The sequence below is a fragment of the Salmo salar genome, chromosome 09, assembly GCF_965601325.2.
Source record: "Salmo salar chromosome 09, fSalSal1, whole genome shotgun sequence".
Taxonomy (NCBI): Eukaryota; Metazoa; Chordata; class Actinopteri; order Salmoniformes; family Salmonidae; genus Salmo; species Salmo salar.
In genome coordinates this window covers 75,436,592-75,463,006 of record NC_138299.1, presented here as the reverse complement: position 1 = coordinate 75,463,006, position 26,415 = coordinate 75,436,592, and the positions used below count along the sequence as shown (strand labels likewise).

General features: G+C 44.6%; 1 protein-coding gene across 1 annotated transcript; it reads right to left on the bottom strand.

Annotated features, from left to right (window-relative positions):
- Window positions 1–3,378: 3,378 nt before the first annotated feature.
- LOC106611738 (P2Y purinoceptor 4) lies at window positions 3,379–7,018 on the bottom strand. Its single transcript, XM_014212261.3, has 2 exons — window positions 6,472–7,018; window positions 3,379–5,935 (listed from the first exon to the last, which is right to left on the bottom strand). The coding sequence occupies exon 2, from the start codon at window positions 5,890–5,892 to the stop codon at window positions 4,789–4,791; it is 1,104 nt and encodes a 367-aa protein (XP_014067736.1). The 5' UTR covers window positions 5,893–5,935; window positions 6,472–7,018; the 3' UTR covers window positions 3,379–4,788.
- Between the last annotated feature and the right edge of the window lie 19,397 nt (window positions 7,019–26,415).

The following is a 26,415-nucleotide window of genomic DNA, read 5'->3' as shown; positions in this document are numbered from 1 at the left end:
CAATGGTGAAATGATTGAACAAATTGTGTCAACAAGGCCAACGAAAATGGGTGATTTCAATTGACTTCGAGCACCTGCTGTTTTGGCCATTTTTTCAGTAGGACTCAATTGAGGAGATTAATTAAGATAGGCCTAACTGTATTTTCTAATTTCTAGAGAATAGACATTATTTTTGGCACTTGCCAAATGCATTCATTATTTCCTCAGGCCCCCTCGTTCATAGCTCGATATCCTGTCTGTTTTACAAAAACGTTTCTGACCATTCTAAACATATAATTTGGATGCTACCACTGTCGATGGTGTTCAATGGATCGCCTCTATGGCAGATTCCCTGACAGGACTCAATCATTTTATTGCCTCCGTAGGCCTGACCCACTGGACGCACACTGGTTGAATCAACGTTGTTTCCACGTCCTTTCAATGAAATTACGTTGAACAAACGTGAAATAGACGTTGAATTGACGTCTGTGCCCAGTGGAGAAATATGAACCTGTTATTAGTAGAAATAGTAGATATTTGAACAAGTATTATTATATAAAAAAAAGACATGCACCTTTCAGTTGTCATAAGCCTATCAGTTCCCGCTTCTTCTGTGGACCTATCAACTCAACTTCAGGTCTCATATGCCAAACTCCTTGGGATGTCCCACCCCCCATTGAAGATTACATTTAAAATAGGTAGTCTCACACGAAGAGAGTGGGAAAGACTCCTTAAAAATTGGGTACATTTAAAAAAAAAGTATTTAACAAACATTATGGAGAATATTATTTGCTTCGCCTGGAGAAGTCGATTTACTGCGGAAAGCGTCTTCTTCTTTTCACCCTTGATATAATAGTCTATCATTAGAAACGTATTATCTGTTATTTTTTCCATAGTCTGGTGTCTACAATACTGTGACCATGAGCATTCAACACAGATTTTCCTCTCACCTGTGCAGCGCCGGATGGCCTTGGAGGGTAAATGATCCCATCACAAGAGAAGGATCCGCGCGAACCTCCACTCCACCCGCGCGGATCCTTCTCTTGTGATGGGATCATTACTTAGCGGATGAAAAATAATACATGCAATTCAATATAGAATTAAATGCAGCTGTTTATCTCATGCAATACTTTAAAACACTGCATGTCAGCACGCCTAATGTCAAAACAAAAATATTCGGATTTTTTAAAGTATTTATATTTCAATTAAATCAGTATATTTTACGTTTTTTGGTGGAAAGTATATAAAATAGGCAGCTGATACGTTTTTATGGAGCCCTTCAAGCTTTGAAATGTATAACCCTATATCCTGCAAAATAGCCGAGATGTTTAGAGATGATTAGGATATAAACATGAAATAACTCAATTCAATTTTTCTACAAGTTCTATTAAAATATGTTTATCGTAATATTCTGAAAGTTGTAGGCTATAACAATGCTTGATTTCCATATGCATGTGGATGTATGCTAATATTTACATAAGACTTTGATTTACATATATCAAAATATGCTATTCGCAATTACAAAGGTTATTGTATACGTCCATTGCAGCCTTCATAAATGTATAAAATTATCAGAGAACTTATTGCATTAATAAATGTTCTGCATGTGCGTAGTCCTTGCAAAATATAAAGGGACAATATTTACAGATATTTACAAAATAGAGGTTTCAAAGAAGTATGTTTGCATTTTATACCAACTTCTAGCATTGAAATATCGTTTGTGGTAAATGAATTACAGAGGCTAGGCTGTATAAAGTTGCTTTATGATAAACGTGATGCTTTCTCCATTAAGCCTCCTCCTGTAGCAAGCTATACAGAGGGTTTTTTTACTTGGATGTTTACACTATACCAATGAAAATGTATAAATTCCTCATGTTTTGTTATTATAGGAAATATTGAGACCCTTCATATAGTCCATTTCCGTAAAAAATGTATTGGTTTGGTCCTGACTGAAAAAAAATATTGTTGAAGCCCCTCATTGTAAAACGTTCCCTCTTTTATCTCTTTTAGTTCTGGTTAAGATTATTACCAACTCATCATCACCCCGAACAATATCAGCCTATATCTCAATAAGAGTGATAAGTTGTTCCACTGGATATCATAAGGTGAATGCACCAACATGTAAGTCGCTCTGGATAAGAGCGTCTGCTAAATGACGTAAATGTAAATAAGCTCATACTTAAATAACTGATATGGATTCACGATGCTCATGCTTTAGTAAAGAAACCAATGGGGACACCTACTGACCAAGCTGAGAACATCCTACATGCAACAACAAGCTGCTGTAAAGAGATGCAGTGATATAGTATATAGCACTATTGGTAATGTTATATGGTTGGTTAACACAACATTATATATCCTAACCACAGAGTTGATCATATATTTTGTTGGGCCTAAGACTTATTTTTGTAAAAAAAAAAAAAAAGGCCTTCAAATTAAATGTAAACATTTTTTGAGAAAGATATACTGATTAGTACTAAACCATTTAGGCCTGGGTAACATTTTTATTCCATTGCTCATCTTCTATTCCATCTTCAAAGGCACCAATGCACACCACTAATCCATCTTGTCACACTCAGCCCACAGTGAGGCGCTAGTGCTCATGGCATTCCAAATCTCTGACCCAGAGGACAAATGTTCAGATACATATCCATGTAAAACATATTCTTCCTGGGGCTTGCATTCACATCACTGGACGACTGTAGCAACTGGTCTCTTTGAGCATAAAATGTGTATTTCAATATGCCCATTGATGCAGCCTTTTGGAAATGAAAGCATCAACTAGCAATGCCCAACAGAAAGATGGAGAATACACCTGCTGTGTACTGCGGAGAACATAACATTATCTATTGCTTTATGGAGAGCTGGTCTTCCCCTTTTTCAGATCTCAATGTCAGATTATTTATGGATGATTACAATGGACAATCAATACAGAGCCTTGGCTGGAAAGTGGAAACACAAGCTCTTTTCCATGGTGTGTTGGTGGGACCAGCTTTGTTTTCTTGGCACGGCCCAGGCAAGGAAAAACCCAAACAGTACGGTACCATGACCAGCTCACTTCCTGGTCCTGTTTCTCTGTGCTGCCAGTTCTGTCCTCCCGCTTCCTCAGGTCTCCCCTGTCTGATTAATGGAGGACCTACACCCGGTAACGCCTAATGTTTCGGTGAGACACGCAACCGCTCATCACTTTCCCACACACCCCCTCTACCATAACCCCATTCAAGTCTGCAAGACACTGCAGCATGGAGTTCAATTTGATACACACACACAAACTGAGATTGTGGTTAATCAACCGATGTCATGGATGGTTATTGTCATTGCACAATAGGGATATTGTTATTACTTGGTAATAGTTGGTGCAACAATAACATGATAACCAGTAAGCAAACTAAGAAAATGTAGATATATAAAACATATATTTAATGTCATTATAATGTTATAGACCTATAGAACCAAGTGTTTTCCTATCATACCTTGAACCGAGGTTATAATGCCCTTTATAAACATTACCAGTAGCTTAAACATCACAGCAGTATAGTACTTTAAGTACTCTTAGGAACGGACCTACTACTTTACAGAGACATCTGTTTTGCCATGGACAGACTGTCAACAACAACAACAACCAAAATCGGTGTGAAAATAGCCATGTTGTGTGCAGCTCTAAGTCCCAACTGGATAATGTAGGAAAATCCCCCCTTTATCCGTAGTGTGGGTTGTTGGATGGAGTTGATGCTCCGGCCTACACACCCATTGAGTCTCTCTACTCCCCCACACCACCCCTCCCCTGGTTTCCACACAGCAGAAACAGACAGAGAGACAGCTGTGGAGGCTCTGCGCTGAAGGACAAAAACAGCTGGGAGAGGGATAAAGCTCCACTATCTACCAGAATGAGTCTCCTGGTAAATCCACTGTTCCTGTTCAACTGTTTCAGATTGCCTCACAATATCTGAGCCTGTTGCTAAATATGACGTCACCGCCACTCTTACTGGAAGCCAGCGAAAACCCTTCGATCATATGTCTAAATTATGTTTTCTAGGATTTGGACCTTCTCTCTTGATGATCACAATAACCCACTGTTTTTAACACCTGTCATATCCATTCACAAATCCTCTCTCTGAGTACGTGCTGCCATAATAACACAAGTCCAAGCATTCAGATTACAGATTACATACATTTCTTTTTCCTTCTGCTCTTCAGAGTTCTGTAGCTATTGTACAGAACAGGCTTCGTTCCTGTAGTTCCTCAGTCTGTGGTAACAGTAGGAAACTACAGTCTGGCTCAGACAGAGATACAGAGACTGTTTTGTTTCCCTGGTTGAAAGGATTTTAACTCTGTCTTCCAAACACTGTAACCGTCACAATGAAATGAGGGGAAAGCATTCAGAGTAGGAACTAGATGTATAATGTAAATGTATAAAACAGACTTGGTTTTCACATAGCTTATTGCTAAAAAGGGGGAATGTAGATAGGATTTAACAGTACTGCATCCAACACTGTTGCAAAATGGTGGTGATGATAAGGTGTCTGTTTTCTGACGAATCCCACGCCAACGTCTTCATTCCCCTTTAAGGAAAGGCTTTGCCCCAACAGCCTTATAGGAACTGAACTTCTCACAGATCTGGGCTCTGTAATGAGGCCCCATCGATCAGCATGTAGTCATCCTGTGTCCGAAATGACAGAACAGCATCCAAAGGAAGTGCAGCTGTGTAGTGGCCAGCCCAGGACTGTTAACTGTTTCCTCCGTGTTTATATTACGGAGGTTAGGCATATCTATATATGATACCCCATAGATGTCCATATGACTTACCCACTATCTCTCAGGTTCACCGCTGGCTTTCGAGTCTGGGTTCTTATAGACCATGGCGATCTCATGGTTGTTACTGGGGCGGTTTTGCAGGTAGGCAGCGGAGCGACTGGTGGTTGTCTGTCTCTTACCAGTGAGAGCTTTGACCAGCTTAGCGCGGTAGTGATCCCCAGCCAGGAAATACAGGAGGGGATCAATACAACTGTTCACACTGGCCAGAGGCCTGGTGATCTTATAGGCAAAGTTAACGATATTCAGGAATTCACATTTGGCATCCAGCACGCGGTAGGTATAGTAGAGGGTGCGTGTGATGTGGAAAGGTACAAAACACACGGCGAACACCACCAGCACCACCACAATCAGCTTGATGGACTTGGTGCGTGAGGGTGAGCTCCTCTGGCTGGGCGAAAGCCCCCGTCTGGGCCGACACAGAGCCCTCGCCATCAGACAGTAACAGACCATGATGACCATGAAGGGGATGCCGAACAACAGGACCATTACCGTAGAGCTGTAGTCCACATACTCCTCAAACTGTTCCGGACTGGTCGTATCGTGACACAACGTGTCGTTGTCCCTCTGACTGGTGGTGACGAAGATGAGGTTGGGCACCAGACACGCCGTGACGGCAACCCACACCATGCCACACACAGCGTGGGCATGGCGCGGCTTCACCATGGTCAGGGCCTTGATGGGGTGGCAGATGCCCAGGTAGCGGTGGACGCTGGTGCAGGTGAGGAAGAGGATGCTGCAGTAGAGGTTGGCGTAGAATAAGAAGCGAACGATCTTGCAGGCGGCAACGCCAAAGGGCCAGTGGCTGCGGTTAGCGTAGTAGTAGATGAGGGTGGGCAGGGAGAGAACGTACAGGAAGTCTGACAGGGCCAGGTGGAACATGTAGACGGTGCTGGTGTTCCACGGTCGCATCTTGGTCAGGAACATCCACAGAGCCACTGAGTTCAGCACCAGACCCAGAACACACACCAGGCTGTAGGACACAGGCAGTAAGATGTACTTAAACTCCTCATTGAAGCGACAGGTGTCGTTGGAATACCCAGCGTGCAGAATCAGACTGGACCGGTTCCGCACAAGGTGGCTGTGGATAGCTGAGTCCATCTTTTGTCTTTTCAGCAGAGAGCCAAAACTTGCCTTGTAATATCTGTGGAGAAATGTAATAAATTAGGTATCCACATGGCATCACTGTGAAATACTGGTTTCGCTCAAAAACATGAATTTCAATTTTGAAGCAGTGTCCAATTATTTTCTTCAGGACAATATATAACAGCATGTTGTGTTAAAAATACAAAACGTCTTGTTGGCATCTTTGATGAATTAACTGATGTTCCTTGCCAATAAAAGTTCACTGCACTGCGTACAGACATAACCTAACCTAAACAATAGTTTTATCTTCCCACATAGACTATCCTGAAATGTACCCCACCTCCCCGAGCTATAACTATAAACTGACAACATTGGTGTTGTATCTAAATCTCTTATCCAACTAATCCGGCGGGTACATAGTTACAGAGAAACGCGCGAACGGTCAATTTTATTCCATAGAAAAAAAGTGACGACGACGCGGACTTCTAGAAAACCTAGTAACCCTAATAATAGTACTATCGCTAATAAACCTGACATAAGGAATATATAACTTAAAAGTTGAACTTAAGTCCGATATATTGGTGTACAACTTACCCAGTTAAGATCCCAATGTGACCGCTGCAGTGAGTGCACTATCTCTGCAAACAGCTTGGATAGATATAGGATATACGCCTGACTGACTGTGGGTTGGACCGTCCGGCAAATAAAGGAAATAGGTCCCCCTCTCCTCGTCCGTCCCCCTGAAATCCAACTCCTATAGGCGATCACTGAGGTAGGTTAGGCCTATTCGTTTCAAAGCCGATATTCAATCAATGTTTTATCATTATAACACCGATTTCAAAAAGATTTTGACATTGATTAATAGCATTTTTTAAATTATTTCTTATTTTTACAATAACATTGATTTGAGGTTTAGTAAATGTGCCATATGTTCACGGGAACTTGTGATTAAGCCTACTCGTAAACAAATTGTTCACAGATAACCGCAACCACTCCATAAAGCAAGTCAGTAGATTAGCTGAAAATTGCGTGCTTAGCCTATAAACCAGATACATAAAGACATACGGCACATTGAGTGAGTGGTGTCAGGGACCAAATTAGGAAATTGATGAGATGACACTACATACAGTGAGGGAAAAAAGTATTTGATCCCCTGCTGATTTTGTACGTTTGCCCACTGACAAAGAAATGATCAGTCTATAATTTAAATGGTAGGTTTATTTGAACAGTGAGAGACAGAATAACAACAAAAAAATCCAGAAAAACGCATGTCAAAAATGTTATAAATTAATTTGCATTTTAATGAAGGAAATAAGTATTTGACCCCTCTGCAAAACATGACTTAGTACTTGGTGGCAAAACCCTTGTTGGCAATAACAGAGGTCAGACTTTTCTTGTAGTTGGCCACCAGGTTTGCACACATCTCAGGAGGGATTTTGTCCCACTCCTCTTTGCAGATCTTCTCCAAGTCATTAAGGTTTCGAGGCTGACGTTTGGTAACTCGAACGTTCAGCTCCCTCCACAGATTTTCTATGGGATTAATGTCTGGAGACTGGCTAGGCCACTCCAGAACCTTAATGTGCTTCTTCTTGAGCCACTCCTTTGTTGCCTTGGCCGTGTGTTCTGGGTCATTGTCATGCTGGAATACCCATCCACGACCCATTTTCAATGCCCTGGCTGAGGGAAGAAGGTTCTCACCCAAGATTTGACGGTACATGGCCCCGTCCATCGTCCCTTTGATGCGGTGAAGTTGTCCTGTCCCCTTAGCAGAAAAACACCCCCAAAGCATAATGTTTCCACCTCCATATTTGACGGTGGGGATGGTGTTCTTGGGGTCATAGGCAGCATTCCTCCTCCTCCAAACACGACGAGTTGAGTTGATGCCAAAGAGCTCCATTTTGGTCTCATCTGATCACAACACTTTCACCCAGTTGTCCTCTGAATCATTCAGATGTTCATTGGCAAACTTCAGACGGGCATGTATATGTGCTTTCTTGAGCAGGGGGACCTTGCGGGCACTGCAGGATTTCAGTCCTTCATGGCGTAGTGTGTTACAAATTGTTTTCTTGGTGACTATGGTCCCAGCTGCCTTGAGATCATTGACAAGATCCTCCCGTTTAGTTCTGGTCTGATTCCTCACCGTTATCATGATCATTGCAACTCCACGAGGTGAGATCTTGCATGGAGCCCCAGACAGAGGGAGATTGACAGTTCTTTTGTGTTTCTTCCATTTCCGAATAATCGCACCAACTGTTGTCACCTTCTCACCAAGCTGCTTGGCGATGGTCTTGTAGCCCATTCCAGCCTTGTGTAGGTCTACAATCTTGTCCCTGACATCCTTGGAGAGCTCTTTGGTCTTGGCCATGGTGGAGAGTTTGGAATCTGATTGATTGCTTCTGTGGACAGGTGTCTTTTAAACAGGTAACAAACTGAGATTAGGAGCACTCCCTTTAAGAGTGTGCTCCTAATCTCAGCTCGTTACCTGTATAAAAGACACCTGGGAGCCAGAAATCTTTCTGATTGAGAGGGGGTCAAATACTTATTTCCCTCATTGAAATGCAAATCAATTTATAACATTTTTGACATGCGTTTTTCTGGATTTTTTGTTGTTGTTGTTCTGTCTCTCACTGTTCAAATAAACCTACCATTTAAATTATAGACTGATCATTTCTTTGTCAGTGGGCAAAGGTACAAAATCAGCAGGGGATCAAATACTTTTTTCCCTCACTGTACCTGACCTCAAAAGTATGTAACTTCCTTTCAATAGAAGGGGAATTAATCCTAGCAATTTCATATGAACTGGCACATAACCAAAAGCCCCCGAAATCTTATGGCTCAACACCGTGGGCAACCCACTGTGTATTTAATTGCATACACACTGTAATAAATCAGAGTGGAAATAAAACAAACTGCGATTAGCTGTTTAATGATCTTGTAACGTCTTCTTCCAACTCACACTCTCAAACACGTAGATTCCCTGAACGCAGCTCACTTTCCAGCCCACTTTCCAGCTCACACTCTCAAACACATAGATCCCCTGAACACAGCTCACTCTCCAGATCCCAATCACCTGAATCCCCCCCCCCCCCCCCCCCCCGTAATTTACTCCTCCCATGTATGATAGCTTTTGCCTGCCTCACTGACAACGCCTTTTGCCTATTCCCTGCCTGTACTTTAGCCTATTGGATTTCCTGTTATCAACCTATTGCCTGATCTTCCAGACAACATTACTAGCCTTTTCCCTACCTGAAATGTTGCGTTTTTGGACCCCCTGTGTATGACCTTCTGCCTGCACTTGGACCCAGCTACCTGCCTCCACCTGTGGTCCTTTACAGTAAACACCTGCTGCGCCCTCTCCTTGAAACCTGCTCTCTGTCTCCCATCGTGTTCATTACAGACCTAGACTTCCACTAGCCACCTAACTGCACTAGCCTACTATTAATTGACCAGAGCAGCTGTCTCAATATTGAGAATAAAGCATCAGTTTGTTCCCATTTAAATAACCATTGGTTGTTGGTAATGTATTTGATTTTCCAAATGGCTGATAAGGTTAGTATAAGGTGAAAGTGATTAATCAGACTGTGTATTCTACCAGAAAGTAGTAGACTATGTCTCTACACCTAGTCCACCTCTGTCCCACTAGTCCTCATAATCATGTTTCTCTACTGCCACCCAAGCCTTCCGGACTGGCAGCTTACTAAACAGTACACCTCTCCCTGGGTGATACATTGCTCCAGCTTTGTTTTTATGAAGTTAATATTTACACAGTTCTGTAAATGTTTGTCGCAAAGTACCACATTTACACAGCGTTTGATCCTGGCGTGATAGGAGAAATTGAATATTGTCTCTGGACAACTTTCCACATCACCTGCTGGATTTTGCCTCGAGATGTGAGTGATAAAATGATAAAACATGATCATAAAGAAATAAATGTGGGCAGGATGAGCAGGAACCCAGTGTTGGAAGAGATACATAGTACAGTTCTTATCTGGCTGGGAATGTGTCCCGCCCTGACCTGAGAGAGAGGGTTTGTTTCTCTATTTTGTTAGGTCAGGGTGTGGGGTGGGCATTCTATGTTTTGTATTTCTTTGTGTTGGGCCGAGTATGGTTCCTAATTAGAGGCAGCTGTCTATCGTTGTCTCTGATTATGAATCATACTTAGGCAGCCTTTTCCCACCTGTGTTTTGTGGGTAGTGGTTTTCTGTTTTGTATTTCGTTACCTGACGGAACTGTTTGGCTTTTCGTTTTGTTTCTTTTTTCTAGTGTTTCATTGTTTAATAAATATAATGAACCCTTACCACGCTGCGCTTTGGTCCCCTCTCTATGACAGCCGTAACAGAACTACCCACCACCAAAGGACCAAGCAGCGTGGTCAGGAGGACTGGACCTAGGAGGAAATCCTGGATGGGGCAGGACTCTGGGCAAGGCCTGGGGAGTATCGCTGTCCGCAAGAGGAGATAGAGGCATCGAAAGCGGAACAGCGATACTATGAGGAACAAGCACGGCAACAACGGAAGCCCGAGAGGCAGCGGCCCAATTTTTTTTTGGGGGGGGGGCACACGGGGAGATTGGCAAAGTCGGGGTTGAGACCTGAGCCAACCCCCCGTGCTTACCGTAGGGATCGAGTGACCGAGCAAGCACCGTGTTATGCGGTGATGCGCATTGTGTCGCCAGTGCGCACTCACAGCCCGGTGCGCTCGGTGCAAGCTCCTCATGGTTGCCGTGCTAGAGTTGGCAGTCAGCCAGGAAGAAGTGTGCCGGCTCAGCATTCCTGGTCTCCAGTGCGTCTCTTCGGCCCAGGTTATCCTGCGCCAGCTCTACGCACGGTACCCCTTGTTCACCAGCACAAACCAGTTTGTCCTGTGCCAGCGCTCCGTCCTTGCTGGGCTAAAATAAACATCCAGCCAGGACAGGGTGTGCCAGCCCTAAGCTCCAGACCTCCAGTGCACCTCCACGGCCCAGTATACCCTGTGCCTGCTCTGCGAACCCAGTCTCCTGTGCGTCTCCCCAGTCCGGTGAGACCGGTTCCAGCTCCACGTAGGAAGCCTCCAGTGATGATCCATGGCACGAAGCCTGCAGTGATGATCCATGGCCCGGAGCCTGTAATGATGATCCATGGCCCGAAACCTCCAGTGATAATCCATGGTCCGGAGCCTCCAGTGATGATCCATGGCACGAAGCCTCCAGTGATGATCCATGGCACGAAGCCTCCAGTGATGATCCATGGCCCAGAGCCTGTAGGGATGATCCATGGCACGCAGCCTCCAGTGATAATCCATGGCCCGGAGCCTGTAGGGATAATCCATGGCAAGAAGCCTGTAGGGATGATCCAATCCTCGGAGCCTGTAGAGATGATCCATGGCACGAAGCCTCCAGTGATAATCCATGGCCGGAGCCTCCAGTGATGATCCATGACCCGGAGCCTGTAGGGATGATCCATGGCACAAAGCCTCCAGTGATAATCCATGGCCCGGAGCCTGTAGGGATAATCCATGGCAAGAAGACTGTAGGGATGATCCATGGCCCGGAGCCTGTAGAGATGATCCATGGCACAAAGCTTCCAGTGATGATCCATGGGGCTGGAACCTGTAGTGATGATCCATGGCATGGAGCCTGCAGCGACGGTCCCCAGTCCGGAGCCTCCAGCGACGCTCCCCAGTCCGGAGCCTCCTGAGACGGTCCGCAGCCCGGAGTCTTCAGCGACGGGCCGCAGCCCGGAGTCTTCAGCTGCGATCCGCAGCCCGGAGTCTTCAGCTGCGGATCGCAGCCCGGAGTCTTCACCGGCGGTCCGCAGCCCGGGGTCTTCAGCGGCGGTCCGCAGCTCGGAGTCTTCAGCGGCGGTCTGCAGCCCAGAGTCTTCAGCGGCGCTTGGCAGTTCAGAGGCTCCGGCGATGATCCATGGTCTGGTTCCTCCGGCGACACAGAAGCGGGGGGATCAGCGGGCGGTGTGGGGGCTACGCCCTGAACCAGAGCCGCCGCCAAGTATAGATGCCCACCCGGACCCTCCCCTATAGGTTCAGGTTTGCGGCCGAGTGTCCGCACCTTTGGGGGGGGGGGGGGGGGGGGGGGTACTGTCACGCAAACAGACTCGTCTGAAGTTTGTCTGGAAGATTCTTTATATCCAACCATCGTTGGTCCCTCTACACACACCTGAGAGAGACGGTTTATTTCTCTATTTTGTTAGGTCAGGGTGTGGGGTGGGCATTCTATGTTTTGTATTTCTTTGTGTTGGGCCGAGTATGGTTCCTAATCAGAGGCAGCTGTCTATCATTGCCTCTGATTAGGAATCATACTTAGGCAGCCTTTTCCCACCTGTGTTTTGTGGGTAGTGGTTTTCTGTTTCGTATTTCATTACCTGACGGAACTGTTTGGCTTTTCGTTTTGTTTCTTTGTTCTAGTGTTTCATTGTTTAATACATATAATGAACACTTACCACGCTGCGCTTTGGTCCCCTCTCTATGACAGCCGTAACAGAATGTCAGTTTTCTCATGACTCGAAACAGGCCCACCAGAAACCACAATATGTACTCTCCTAGACATATACATTAGATCAGGGGTCATAATTACCAAGTGTTTTAGAGTATGAGTGCTGATCTAGAATCAGCTTTGCATTTTAGATCACAATGAGTAAGATTGTATTGACAGGGAGGACCTGACCCTAGATCAGCACTCCTCCTACTCTGAGACGCTATGTGAATACGGGTCCAGATTCCATTACTGTACAATAAATAGTGATATGTAGACAGTGTGTCTACAAAGCCATAGGGCTGGCCCTGTAGGAAAATGTAGATTTGATTTATGGCGCCTCAAGTGTGTTTATCTAAGTGGACGAATTCCTGCAGGATATCCGAAACAATGTACTGACTCATACAGTAAAATAACATAGGGACACACCTCTGCAGGAAGAGAGATCCCTATACATCATTGTGATCACCAATAACAGGATGCTAACGCTGAAAATTTTGAAACGTGCATTGTATTAAAACCTCTACAGGATCGGTGTCCCCCCTGGTTGGTTGAGCTAATGTAGGCTAATGTGATTAGCATGAGGTTGTAAGTAACAAGAACATTTCCCAGGACATAGACATATCTGATATGGGCAGAAAGCGTAAATTCTTGGTAGCCTAACTGCACTGTCCAATTTACAGTAGCTATTGTAGTGAAAGAATACCATGCTATTGTTTGAGGAGACTGCACAATTATGAACTTGAAAATGTATTAATAAACCAATTAGGAACATTTGGGCAGTCTTGATACAACATTTTTAACAGATATGCAATGGTTTATTGGATCAGTCTAAAACTTTGCGCATACACTGCTGCCATCTAGTGGACAAAATCTAAATTGCGCCTGAGCTGGAATAATACATTATGGCCTTTCTCTTGCATTTCAAAGCTGATGGGGGAAAAAAACGTATTTTTCTTTGTATTATTTTACAACATCTAATGTGTTATATTGTCATACATTAATTTCACATTTCCACAAACTGCAAAGTGTTTCCTTTCAAATAGGTTGTGAGCTACAGGCAGTTAGATTTGGGTATGTCATTTTAGGCGAAAATTGAAAAAAAGGGTTGAACCCTTAAGAGTTAAGTTAATATTTTTGCCCTTACAGATGCCCTGGCAAAAACAACATCACTTTCACACATGTGAAAGATTGCTATGGAGGATTTATACTGTGAATAACTATTTATGATAAATGTGCAAATTTGGTTCTTCTAACAGATTCGGTTCATTTAAGTGTCATGGTGTCATGGTGCTAGTTTGCTATGCATTCTTTCAGTGGGGCTGGCAGTGCTACTACTCATATCCTGGGGCCAGTTCAGCTTTGGAGAGGAGCCAGGGTTGCGATGGTAATTTGCCCTCCTGCCCCTCCTCTGCCTTCCCCTTTAAACCCTGACCCCTGACCCATGGCGAAGTCAGTACTGCTTTGTGTGTGTTGTGTGTGTGTTGTGTGTGTGTTAATGCACACTACAGCAACCCATTCAATTCTCCCTCCAGTATGTCCCCAGTGATGCGTTGGGCTGACCGCACCACCCTCTGGAGAGACCTGCGGTTGTGGACTGTGCAATTGCCATACCAGATGGTGATACAGCCTGACAGGATGCTCTCAATATTGCATTTGTAGAAGTTTATGAGGTAGTTGGGTTCTGAAAATATGAAATATACTTATTCATGTCACAGAGGGAGAGAGGGGAACGTAATAATGTTTACATTTTCTCCAGATATGTTATTGTTAGCCATCAGGGATCCGATGGGAGGAAAAAAGACACAGTCTGGTACGAGTAAACATGACAGCCGTGAGTTGGGGCAGAGGTCAGGTCAGATGAAGTGAGGAAGAACAGATATCACTAAGGTTCTGTCTAGCAACAGAGATGCATTGGCTGTTCAGATGTGTAGGAGGAGACAGCATAGGACCAAGGGTTAAACATCAGTGCTTCCATAAATATGTATTTCGTCTTATGCAGCTGTATTGACCCAATGGGTGAATTAACTTGGTTGGAGCTTTCATAGTGTCCGTCAAGTTCTTACACTGATATTTAGAACCTAACAAGAGGGAGGCTATATACAGGGGGTACCGGTAGAGAGTCAATGTGCAGGGGCACCGGTGTCGAGGTAATTGAGGTAATATGTACATGTAAGTAGAGTTATTAAAGTGACTATCCATAGATAATAACAGAGAGTATCAGCAACGTGGGGGGGTCTAAGGCACTGCATCACAGTGCTAGCTGTGCCACTAGAGAACCTGGTTAGAGTCCAGGCTCTGTCGCAGCCGGCCGCAACCAGGAGACCAATGGGGTGGCGCACAATTGGCCCAGCGTCGCCAGGGTTAGGGGAGGGTTTAGCCGGGTGGGATATTCCTGTCCCATCGCGAACCAATGACTCCTGTGGCGGGACGGGCGCAATGCACACTGACATGGTTGCCGGGTGTACGGTGCGTCCTCCGACACATTGGTGCAGCTGGCTTCCGGGTTAAGCGGGTGTTGTGTCAAGAAGCAGTGTGGCTTGGTTGTGTTCGGAGGACGCACGGCTTACGACCTTTGCCACTCCTGAGTCCGTACGGGAATTGCAGCGATGGGACTGGACTGTAACAACCAATTGGATACCATGAAATTGGTGAGAAATAGGGGTAAAAAAATTACGAGTCTTATGGCTTGGGGGTAGAAGCTGGTTAGAAGCCTCTTGTTCCTAGACTTGCACTCCGGTACCGCTTGCCATGCGGTAGCAGAGAGAACAGTCTATCACTAAGATGGCTGGAGTCTGACAATTTTTAGAGCCTTCCTCTGACACCGCCTGGTATAGAGGTCCTGGTTGGCAAGAAGCTTGGCCCCGGAGATGTACTGGGCCGTAAGTACTACCCTCTGTAGTGCCTTGCGGTCGGAGGCCAAGCATTTGTCATACCAAGCAGTGATGCAACCCGTCAGGATGCTCTCAATGTTGCAGCTGTAAAACCTTTTGAGGATCTAAGGACCCATGCCAAATCTTTTCAGTCTCCTGAGGGGGAATGGGTTTTGTCGTGCCTTCTTCACGACTGTCATGGTGTGCTTGTACCATGTTAGTTTGTCAGTGATGTGGACGTCAAGGAACTTGAAGCTCTCAACCTGCTCCACTACAGCCCCGTCGATGAGAATGGGGATGTGCTCGGTCCTCCTTTTCCTGTAATCTCCTTTGTCTTGATCACGTTGAGGGAGAGGTTGTTGTCCTTGAACCACACCGTCAGGTCTCTGACCACCTCCCTATAGGCTGTCTCATCGTTGTCGGTGATCAGGCCTAATGATCATGCCTAAACTTAATGATGGTGTTAGAGTTGTGCCTGGCCGTGCAATCATGAGTTAACAGGGAGTACAGGAGGGGACTGAGCATGCACCCCTGAGGGACCCTGTGTTGAGGATCAGCATGGCGGATGTGTTGTTACCTCCCCTTACCTCCTGGGGGTGGCCCGTCAGGAAGTCCAGGATCCAGTTGCAGAGGGAGGTGTTTAGTCCTAGGGTCCTTAGCTTAGTGATGAGCTTTTAGGGCACTATGGTATTGAACGATGAGCTGTAGTCAATGAATAGCATTCTCACATAGGTTTTCCTTTTTTCCAGGTGTGAAAGGGCAGTGTGGAGTGTAATAGTAATTGCATCATCTGTGGATTTGTAGGGGTGGTATGCAAATTAGGGGGTCCATGGTTTCTGGGATAATGATGTTGATGTGAGCCATGACCTGCCTTTCAAAGCACTTCATGGCTACAGACATGAGTGCTATGGGTTGGTAGTCATTTAGGCAGGTTACCTTAGTGTTCTTTGGCACAGGGACTATGGTGGTCTACTTGAAACATGTTGGTATTACAGACTCGGACAGGGAGAGGTTGAAAATGTCAGTGAAGACACTTGCCAGTTGGTCAGTGCATGCTCGGAGTACACGTCCTGGTAATCTGTCTGGCTCTGCGTCCTAGTGAATTACTCAAATCAGCTGCCGAGAGCGTGATCACACAGTCATCCGGAGCAGCTGATGCTCTCATGCATGTTTCAGTGTTACTTGCCTCGAAGCGAGCATAGAAGTTATTTAGCTTGTCTGGTAGGCTCGTGTCGCTAGGCAGCTCTAGGCTGTGCTTCCCTTTGTAGTCTGTAATAGTTTGCAAGCCCTGCCACGTCCGACGAGCGTCAGAGCTGGTGTAGTACGATTCGATCTTAGTTCTGTATTGACGCTTTGCCTGTTTGATGTTTTTGTCTGAGGGTATAGCGGGATTTCTTATAAACTTCCGGGTTAGAGTCCCGCTCCTTGAAAGCGGCAGCTCTACCCTTTAGTTCAGTGTGAATGTTGCCTGTAATCCATCGCTTCTGGTTGAGGTATGTACGTACAGTCACTGTGAGGACAACGTCATTGATGCACTTATTGATGAAGCCAGTGACTGATTTGGTGTACTCCTCAATGCCATCGGAAGAATCCCGGAACATATTTACAGTCTGTGCTAGCAAAACAGTCCTGTAGTTAAGCATCTGTTTCATCTGAACACTTTATAGACCGAGACACTGGTACTTCCTGCTTAAATTTTGGCTTGTAAGCAGGAATGAGGAGGATATAATTATGGTCAGATTTGCCAAATGGAGGGCGAGGGAGAGCTTGGTACGCGTCTCTGTGTGTGGAGTAAAGGTGGTCAAGAGTTTTTATCCTCTCTGGTTACACATTTAACATGCTGATAGAAATGAGGTAAAACGGACTGAAGTTTCCCTGCATTAAAGTCCCCGGCCACTAGGAGTGCCAATATTCCTCTCTGTTGTCTCCTGAAGTCCACATATCTGTCCTTAGCTTTGTTGACGTTGAGGTAGAGGTTATTCTCCTGGCACCACTCCGTCAGGGCCCTCACCTCCCTGTAGGCTGTCTCATTGTTGTTGGTAATCAGGCCTACCACTGTTGTGTCATCAGCAAAGTTGTTGATTGAGTTGGAGACGTGCACGGCCACGCAGTCGTGAATAATATTACTGCATCAATGTTTGGTCTTTGAGGAGAACTTTGATGACATCTACAGTTGAATTTGGAAGTTTACATACACTTAGGTTGGAATCATTAAAACTCATTTTTCAACCACTCCACAAATTTCTTGTGAACCAACTATAGCTTTGGCAAATCGGTTAGGACATCTATTTGGTGTATGACACAAGACATTTTTCCAACAATTGTTTGCAGACAGATTATTTCACTTATAATTCACTGTATCACAATTCCAGTTGGCCAGAAGTTTACATACACTAAATTGACTGTGTCTTTAAACAGCTTGGAAAATTCCAGAAAATTATGTCATGGCTTTAGAAGCTTCTGATAGGCTAATTGACATAATTCGAGTCAATTGGAGCTGTACCTGTGGATGTATTTCAAGGCCTACCTTCAAACTCTGTGCCTCTTTGCTTGACATTATGGGAAAATCAAAAGAAATCAGCCAAGACCTCAGGAAAAAAATAGTAGACCTCCACAAGTCTGGTTCATCTTTGGGAGCAATTTCCAAACGCCTGAAGGTACCACATTCATCTGTACAAACAATAGTACACAAGTGCAAACACCATGGGACCACACAGCCGCCATACCGCTAAGGAAGGAGACACTTTCTGTCTCTTAGAGATGAACGTACTTTGGTGCGAAAAGTGCAAATCAATTCCAGAACAACAGCAAAGGACCTTGTGAAGATGCTGGAGGAAACAGGTACAAAAGTATCTATATCCACAGTAAAACGAGTCCTATATAACGACATAACCTGAAAGGTCGCTCAGCAAGGAAGAAGCCACTGCTCCAAAACCCCCATAAAAAAGCCAGACTATGGTTTGCAACTGCACATGGGGACAAAGATCGTACTTTTTGGAGAAATGTCCTCTGGTCTGATGAAACAAAAATAGAACTGTTTGGCCATAATGACCATCGTTATGTTTGGAGGAAAAAGGGGGAGGCTTGCAACCCGAAGAACACTATTCCAACCGTGAAGCACAGGGGTGGCAGCATCATGTTGTGGGGGTGCTTTGCTGCAGGAGGGACTGGTGCATTTCACAAAATAGATGGCATCACGAGGGAGGAAAATGATGTGGATATATTGAAGCAACATCTCAAGACATCAGTCATGAAGTTACAGCTTGGTCGCATATGGGTCTTCCAAATGGACAATGACCCAAGCATACTTCCAAAGTTGTGGCAAAATGGCTTAAGGACAACAAAGTCAAGGTATTGGAGTAGCCAACACAAAGCCCTGACCTCAATCCTATAGAAAATGTGTGCGAGCAAGGAGGCCTACAAACCTGACTCAGTTACACCAGCGCTGTCAGGAGGAATGGGCCAAAATTCACCCAAGGTAGCGTGGGAAGCTTGTGGAAGGATACCCAAAATATTTGACCCAATTAAACAATTTAAAGGCAATGCTACCAAATACTAATTGAGTGTATGTAAACTTCTGACCCACTGGGAATGTGATGAAAGAAATAAAAGCTGAAATAAATAATAATAATACATTTCACATTCTTAAAATAATGTGGTGATCCTAACTGACCTAAGACAGGGAATGTTTACTCTGATTAAATGTCAGGAATTGTGAAAAACTGAGTTGAAATGTATTTGGCTAAGGTGTATGTAAACTTCCGACTTCAACTGTTCATACAATACCCCATAATGACAAAGTAAAAAACATTTTTGCAAATTTATTGAAAATTAAGTATAGAAATATCTCATTTACATAAGTAGTCACACCCCTGAGTCAACACTTTGTAGAAGCACCTTTGGCAGCGATTACAGCTATGAGTCTTTCTGTGTAAAAGTCTCGAAGAGCTTTCCACTCTTGCCCATTATTCTTTTCAAAATTTTTCAAGCTCTGTCAAATTGGTTGTTGATCATCGCGAGACAAAAACTGTCAGGTCTTGCCATAGATTTTGAAGTAGATTTAAGTCAAAACTGTAACTCAGCAGAACATTCACTGTCTATTTAGTAAGCAAATCCAGTGTAGATTTGACCTTGTGTTTTAGGTTATTGTCCTGCTGAATGGTGAATTCATCTCCCAGTGTCTGGTGGAATGCAGACTGAACCAGGTTTTCCTCTAGGATTTTGCCTTTGCTTAGCTCCATTACGTTTCTTTTTTATCGTGAAAAACTCCCGAGTCCTTAACAATTACAAGCATACCCATAACATGATGCAGCCACCACTTTGCTTGAATATATGGACATTGATACTCAGTGATGTGTTGTATTGGATTTGCCCCAAACATAGTCTCTCCTATCATTGATATGCGGATAACACTACTTTTCTTTTTCCCCCTTTCTGACACCCAACACTCATCTCTGCGTGCCTGGCAGACTTTTCAGATTGGATATCAGCCCACCACCTCAGTCTCAAACTCGACAACACGGAGCTGCTCTTCCTCCCGGGGAAGGCCTGCCCACTCCAAGACCTCTCCATCACGGTTGACAACTCCACACTGTCCCCCTCCCACAGTGCAAAGAACCTTGGCGTGAGCCTGGACAACCCCCTGTTGTTCTCTGCAAACATCAATGCAGTGACTCGCTCCTGCAGGGTTCATGCTCTACAACATCCTTTGAGTACGACCCTACGTCACACAGGAAGCGGTGCCGATCCAGGCACTTGTAATCTCCCGTCTAGACTACTACAACTCGCTGTTGGCTGGGCTCCCCGCTTGTGCCATCAAACCCCTGCAAGTTATCCAGAACACTGCAGCCCACCTTCCCAAATTCTCTTATGTCACCGCGCTCCTCGGCACACTCCACGAGCTTTCAGTCGAAGCTCGCATCCACTACCATGGTACTTGCCTACTAAGCAGCAAGAGGTACTGCCCCTCCCTACCTTCAGGCTCTACTCAAACCCTACACCCCAACTCGAGTACTCTGTTCTGCCACCTCTGGTCTCTTGGCCCTCCCACCCCTACGCGAGAGCAGCTCCCGGTCAGCCCATTCCAAGCTTTTCTCTGTCCTGGCACCCCAATTGTGGAACCAGCTTTCCCCTGAAGCTAGGACAGCCGAGTCCCTGCCCATCTTCCGAAAACATCTGAAACCCTACCTCCTTAAAGAGTATCTTGAATAATCCCAATATTTTAATACTGTACAGGCTTCCTTCTTTTCACTCTGTCAATTAGGTTAGTATTGTGGAGTAAATACAATGTTGTTGATCCATCTCACTCAGTTTTCTCCTATCACAGCCATTAAACTCTGTAACTGTTTTAATGTCACCATTGGCCTCATGGTGAAATCCCTGCGCGGTTTCCTTCCTCTACGGCATTTGAGTTAGGAAGGACGCCTGTATCTTTGTAGTGACTGGGTGTACTGATACACCATCCAAAGTGCAATTCATAACTTCCACCATGCTCAAAGGGATATTCAATGTCTGCTTTTCTTCATTTTTACCCATCTACCAATAGGTGCCCTTTGCGAGGCATTGGAAAACCTCCCTGGTCTTTGTGGTTGAACCTGTGTTTGAAATTCACTGCTTGACTTCTGGACCTTACAGATAATTGTATGTGTGGGGTACAGAGATGAGGTAGTCATTCAAAAATCACATTAAACCCTATTATTGCACACAGAGTGAGCATACAACTTATTATGTGACTTGTTATGCACATTTTTACTCCTGAACTTAATTTAGCTTTGCCATAATAAAGGAGTTGAATACTTATTGACCCAAGATATTTCAGCTTTTCATTTTTAATTAATCTGTACAAATTTCGAAAAACCTAATTCCGCTTTGACATTATGGGGTATTGTGTGTAGGCCAGTGACAAAAAAATCTCAATTTAATCAATTTTATATTCAGGCTGTAACACAACAAAATGTTGAAAAAGTCAAGGGGTGTGAATACTTTCTGAAGGACAGCATGTTCACTGTTGACTTTGAAACTGGTGTTTTGCAGGTACTATTTAATTAAGCTGCCAGTTGAGGACTTGTGAGGGGTCTGTTTCTCAAACTAGACACTCTAATGTACTTTTCCTCTTGCTTAGTTGTGCACCGGGGCCTCCCACTTCTCTTTCTATTCTTGTTAGAGCCAGTTTGCGCTGTTCTGTGAAGGGAGTAGTACATAGTGTTGTACGAGATCTTCAGCTTCTTGGCAATTTCTCGCATGGAATAGCCTTCATTTCTCAGAACAAGAATAGACTGGTGAGTTTCAGAAGAAAGTGCTTTGTTTCTGACCATTTCGAGCTTGTAATTGAACCCACAAATGCTGATGCTCCAGATACTCAACTAGTCTAAAGAAGGCCAGTTGTATTGCTTCTTTAATCAGAACAACAGTTTTCAGCTGTGCTAACATAATTGCAAAGGTGTTTACTAATGACCAATTAGCCTTTTAAAATGATAAACTTGGATTAGCTAACACAACGTGCCATTGGAACACAGGAGTGATGGTTGTTGATAATAGGCCTCTGTACACCTATGTAGATATATTAGTCATTTACAACATTAACAATGTCTACACTGTATTTCTGATCAATTTGATGTTATTTTAATGGACAAAACATTTGCTTTTATTTCAACAATGACATTTTTAAGTGACCCCAAACTTTTGAACGGTAGTGTATAAACTCAGCAAAAAATGAAATGTCCTCTCACTGTCAACTGCGTTTATTTTCAGCAAACTTAATGTGTAAATATTTGTATGAACATAACAATATTCAACAACTGAGACATAAACTGAACAAGTTCCACAAACATGTGACTTACAGAAATTGAATAATGTGTCCCTGAACAAAGGGGCCGTCAAAATCAAAAGTAACAGTCAGTATCTGGTGTGGCCACCAGCTGCATTAAGTACTGCAGTGCATCTCCTCCTCATGGACTGCACCAGATTAGCCAGTTCTTGCTGTGAGATGTTACCCCACTCTTCCACCAAGGCACCTGCAAGTTCCCGGACATTTCTGGGGGGAATGGCCCTAGCCCTCACCTTCCGATCCAACAGGTCCCAGACGTGCTCAACGGGATTGAGATCCGGGCTCTTCGCTGGCCATGGCAGAACACTGACATTCCTGTCTTGCAGGAAATCACTCACAGAACGAGCAGAATGGCTGGTGGCATTGTCATGCTGGAGGGTCATGTCACGATGAGCCTGCAGGAAGGGTACCACATGAGTGAGGAGGATATCTTCCCTGTAACGCACAGTGTTGAGATTGCCTGCAATGACAACAAGCTCAGTCCAATGATGCTGTGACACACCGCCCCAGACCATGATACCATGATGGACCCTCCACCTCCAAATCGATCCCGCTCCAGAGTACAGGCCTCGGTTTAAAGCTCATTCCTTCGATGACAAACGTGAATCCAACCATCACCCCTGGTGAGACAAAACCGTGACACGTCAGTGAAGAGCACTTTTTGCTAGTCCTATCTGGTCCAGCGACGGTGGGTTTGTGCCCATAGGCGACGTTATTGCCGGTGATGTCTGGTGAGGACCTGACTGACAACAGGCATACAAGCCCTCAGTCCAGCCTCTCTCAGCCGATTGCGGACAGTCTGAGCACTGATGGAGGGATTGTGCGTTCCTGGTGTAACTCGGGCAGTTGTTGTTGCCATCCTATACCTGTCCCGCAGGTGTGATGTTCAGATCCTGTGCAGGTGTTGTTACACGTGGTCTGCCACTGCGAGGACGATCAGCTGTCCGTCCTGTCTCCCTGTAGTACTGTCTTAGGCATCTCACAGTACGGACATTGCAATTTATTGCCCTGGCCACATCTGCAGTCCTCATGCCTCCTTGCAGCATTCCTAAGGCACGTTCACGCAGATGAGCAGGGACCCTGGGCATCTTTCTTTTGGTGTTTTTCAGAGTCAGTAGAAAGGCCTCTTTAGTGTCCTAAGTTTTCATAACTGTGACCTTAATTGCCTACTGTCTGTAAGCTGTTAGTGTCTTAACGATCGTTCCACAGGTGCATGTTCATTAATTGTTTATGGTTCATTGAACAAGCATGAGAAACAGTGTTTAAACAGTTTGCAATGAAGATCTGTGAAGTTATTTCGATTTTTACGAATTATCTTTGAAAGACAGGGTCCTGGGTTCTTTTTTTGCTGAGTTTATATAACGAGTTGTCATCCCTACTGCCTCTTAACTGGTGATTGGTATCTGAGTTTTGGAGTGTGCCCCTGGCTGTCCGTAAATTACAAAAACAAGAAAACCGTGCAATTGCCCTACCAGGCGGTGATACGGGCCGACAGGATGCTCTCAATATTGCATTTGTAGAAGTTCATGAGGGTCTTAGGGGCCAAAAACATTTCTTAAACCTCCTGAGGTTGAAGAGGCTGCTGTTGTGCTTTCTTCACCACACTGGATAGACCATTTCAGGTTGTCAGTGATGTGCACGCTGAGGAACTTGAAGATTTTCACCCTCTCCACTGTGACCCCGTCGATGCGGATGGAGGGGTGCTCTCTCTGCTGTCTCCTGAGGTCCACGAATATGTCCTTTGTTTTGTTGACGTTGAGGTAGAGGTTATTTTCCTGGCACCACTCCGCCAGGGCCCTCACCTCCCTGTAGGCTGTCTCATTGTTGTTGGTAATCAGGCCTACCACTGTTGTGTCATCAGCAAAGTTGTTGATTGAGTTGGAGACGTGCACGGCCACGCAGTCATGAATAATATTACTGCATCCATGTTTGGTCTATATGAACATTGATGACATCTATATGGATGTATGATGTTTAATATATCTCTCTGGTCCTTTTATTTTTTTCAGCCTGATCTCTAACAACTTTTTCTGTATGCAAGAGGTTTTGTTGCCCTTCTTAGGAATGCTGCCTCATCTGCATTGGACCCATCCCCCAGACAAACCTTTGGATGCTGTGACCTGTGTGGAGGTTGGGCTGGCTAGTTTAATGTCAGTGTAACTTGAAATGGTCTGATTGGTCTATGGTGGTCAGTTTTGGTTAGAAAAAGTCACACCTTCATAGGTATACATTGTTCCCTCCTGCTTCTTCTTGTATCCTGTCCTTGGAGAAAAAGTCTTATGAGGAATGCTCTCTTTTCTAGGCTAGCTACTAGGCTTATGGCACGAGTAGGACCAATTTGTTCATGCTTTGTCTTGTAACTTTACGATGTACAACATATGCCTAAACTAATGCCTTGTTGATAGTAATGTCTTGTAACTTATGGTTTTGCCTTGTAATTATTTGGTTTTGCCTTGTAATGTAATTAATTCCTTTCATAATGTTATTAAATAGTTGCATTTTATATTCACATCTAATGACCATTTCTTGATCTTAGTCAGCTAAACTATTAATACTTGATTGCACATTGTTTAATCCTAATATCTAATGGAGTAAATATATTATATGCATATTATTGAATATAATTTAGCCCTATGGCTGTGTGTGTGTGTGTGTGTGTGTGTGTGTGTGTGTGTGTGTGTGTGTGTGTGTGTGTGTGTGTGTGTGTGTGTGTGTGTGTGTGTGTGTGTGTGTGTTAGTATGAGTTTGTTTGTGAGTGTGTGCGTGCGTGTCCGCGTGTGTGTATGTGATGGCCTGTTAATGGCTCATAAGCCTGGAATGTGAGTGGGCCACTGACGCAGCACACTAGAGAAACCCATTCAATTTGCCCTCCTGCCCCTTCTCTCCCTTCCCCTTTAGAGCCTGACCCCTGACCCTTGGATAAGTCAGTACCACTGTGTGTGTGTGTGTGTGTGTGTGTGTGTGTGTGTGTGTGTGTGTGTGTGTGTGTGTGTGTGTGTGTGTGTGTGTGTGTGTGTGTGTGTGTGTGTGTGTGTGTGTCTGCACGTGTGTTTGTGACGACCTGTTAATGGCTCACAAGCCTGGAATTTGAGTGGGCCAGTGACGCATCACACTACTGAAACCCACTCAGTACCAATCAAAGGACAGGCTGACTGGCTTTATATAGCATTCACAGACAGACTGTCAGTGTACTGAATTTTCCTTTAGATCAAAATCTAATACATTGTTTAGTAGACTACCTTGGGAATGAGTTAGCAGCAGGTGAGCATTCAAACAGTCGCACTGTATCACAGTCACACTGAATCACAGCCACACAGAATCACAGTCACACCTTATCACAGCCACACTGAATCACAGTCACACCTTATCACAGCCACACTGAATCACAGTCACACCTTATCACAGGCACACTGAATCACAGTCATACCTTATCACAGCCACACTGAATCACAGCCACACAGAATCACAGTCACACTGAATCACAGCCACACAGAATCACAGTCACACCTTATCACAGCCACACTGAATCACAGTCACACCTTATCACAGCCACACTGAATCACAGTCACACCTTATCACAGTCACACCTTATCACAGTCACACTGAATCACAGTCACACTGAATCACAGCCACACTGAATCACAGTCACACTGAATCACAGTCACACTGAATCACAGTCACACTGAATCACAGCCACACTGAATCACAGTCACCCCTTATCACAGGCACACTGAATCACAGCCACACAGAATCACAGGCACACTGAATCACAGTCACACTGAATCACAGTCACACTGTATAAGACATATTTGTTCCAAACCTGGCATTGAACCAACCTGTAGTGGCAGGACAATGGCTGTTAGTTTTATAGAGAAGCAAGCAGGATCACTGTTTTGACATTCTGCCAAAAGTCCCAGAATCACCTGAGGACGTCCTGTGATGACATCACGAGAGTTCCACCGTAGCCAGTCTGACTGGGCGTCTTATCACCCAGCAGCGTCTGAATCCAGGATAGGAGACCAGTACACGTTTGCCTCAGCGGTCAGCCAGGCAGTCACTGACACATACCTGCTGTCAGGGGAATCAGAGGAAAGTGTTGGCTCATTTTATAATGACCTGTCGTGTTGTATACACCACCACAGAAGATCGCTAACACAGAGACCAATAATATATACAGATTTCTCCTAATCTCACACAGACAAACACATCATCCACTCTTACCTGTTGATAACTATAGAAGTAGAATGAGTAGTACTGACAGAACTAGCTAACCCACATACAGTGTGCTTGTATTGGCAGAACATTTGCTGTAAGGACTGATACTTGTTAATTTCCCACGTTGACTGTTGCTCAATGGTTACATTCTTGGAATGG

Coding starts and splice junctions, on each gene's coding strand:
- LOC106611738 (XM_014212261.3), bottom strand. CDS start 5,892: ATGGACTCAGCTATCCACAGCCACCTTGTGCGGAACCGGTCCAGTCTG.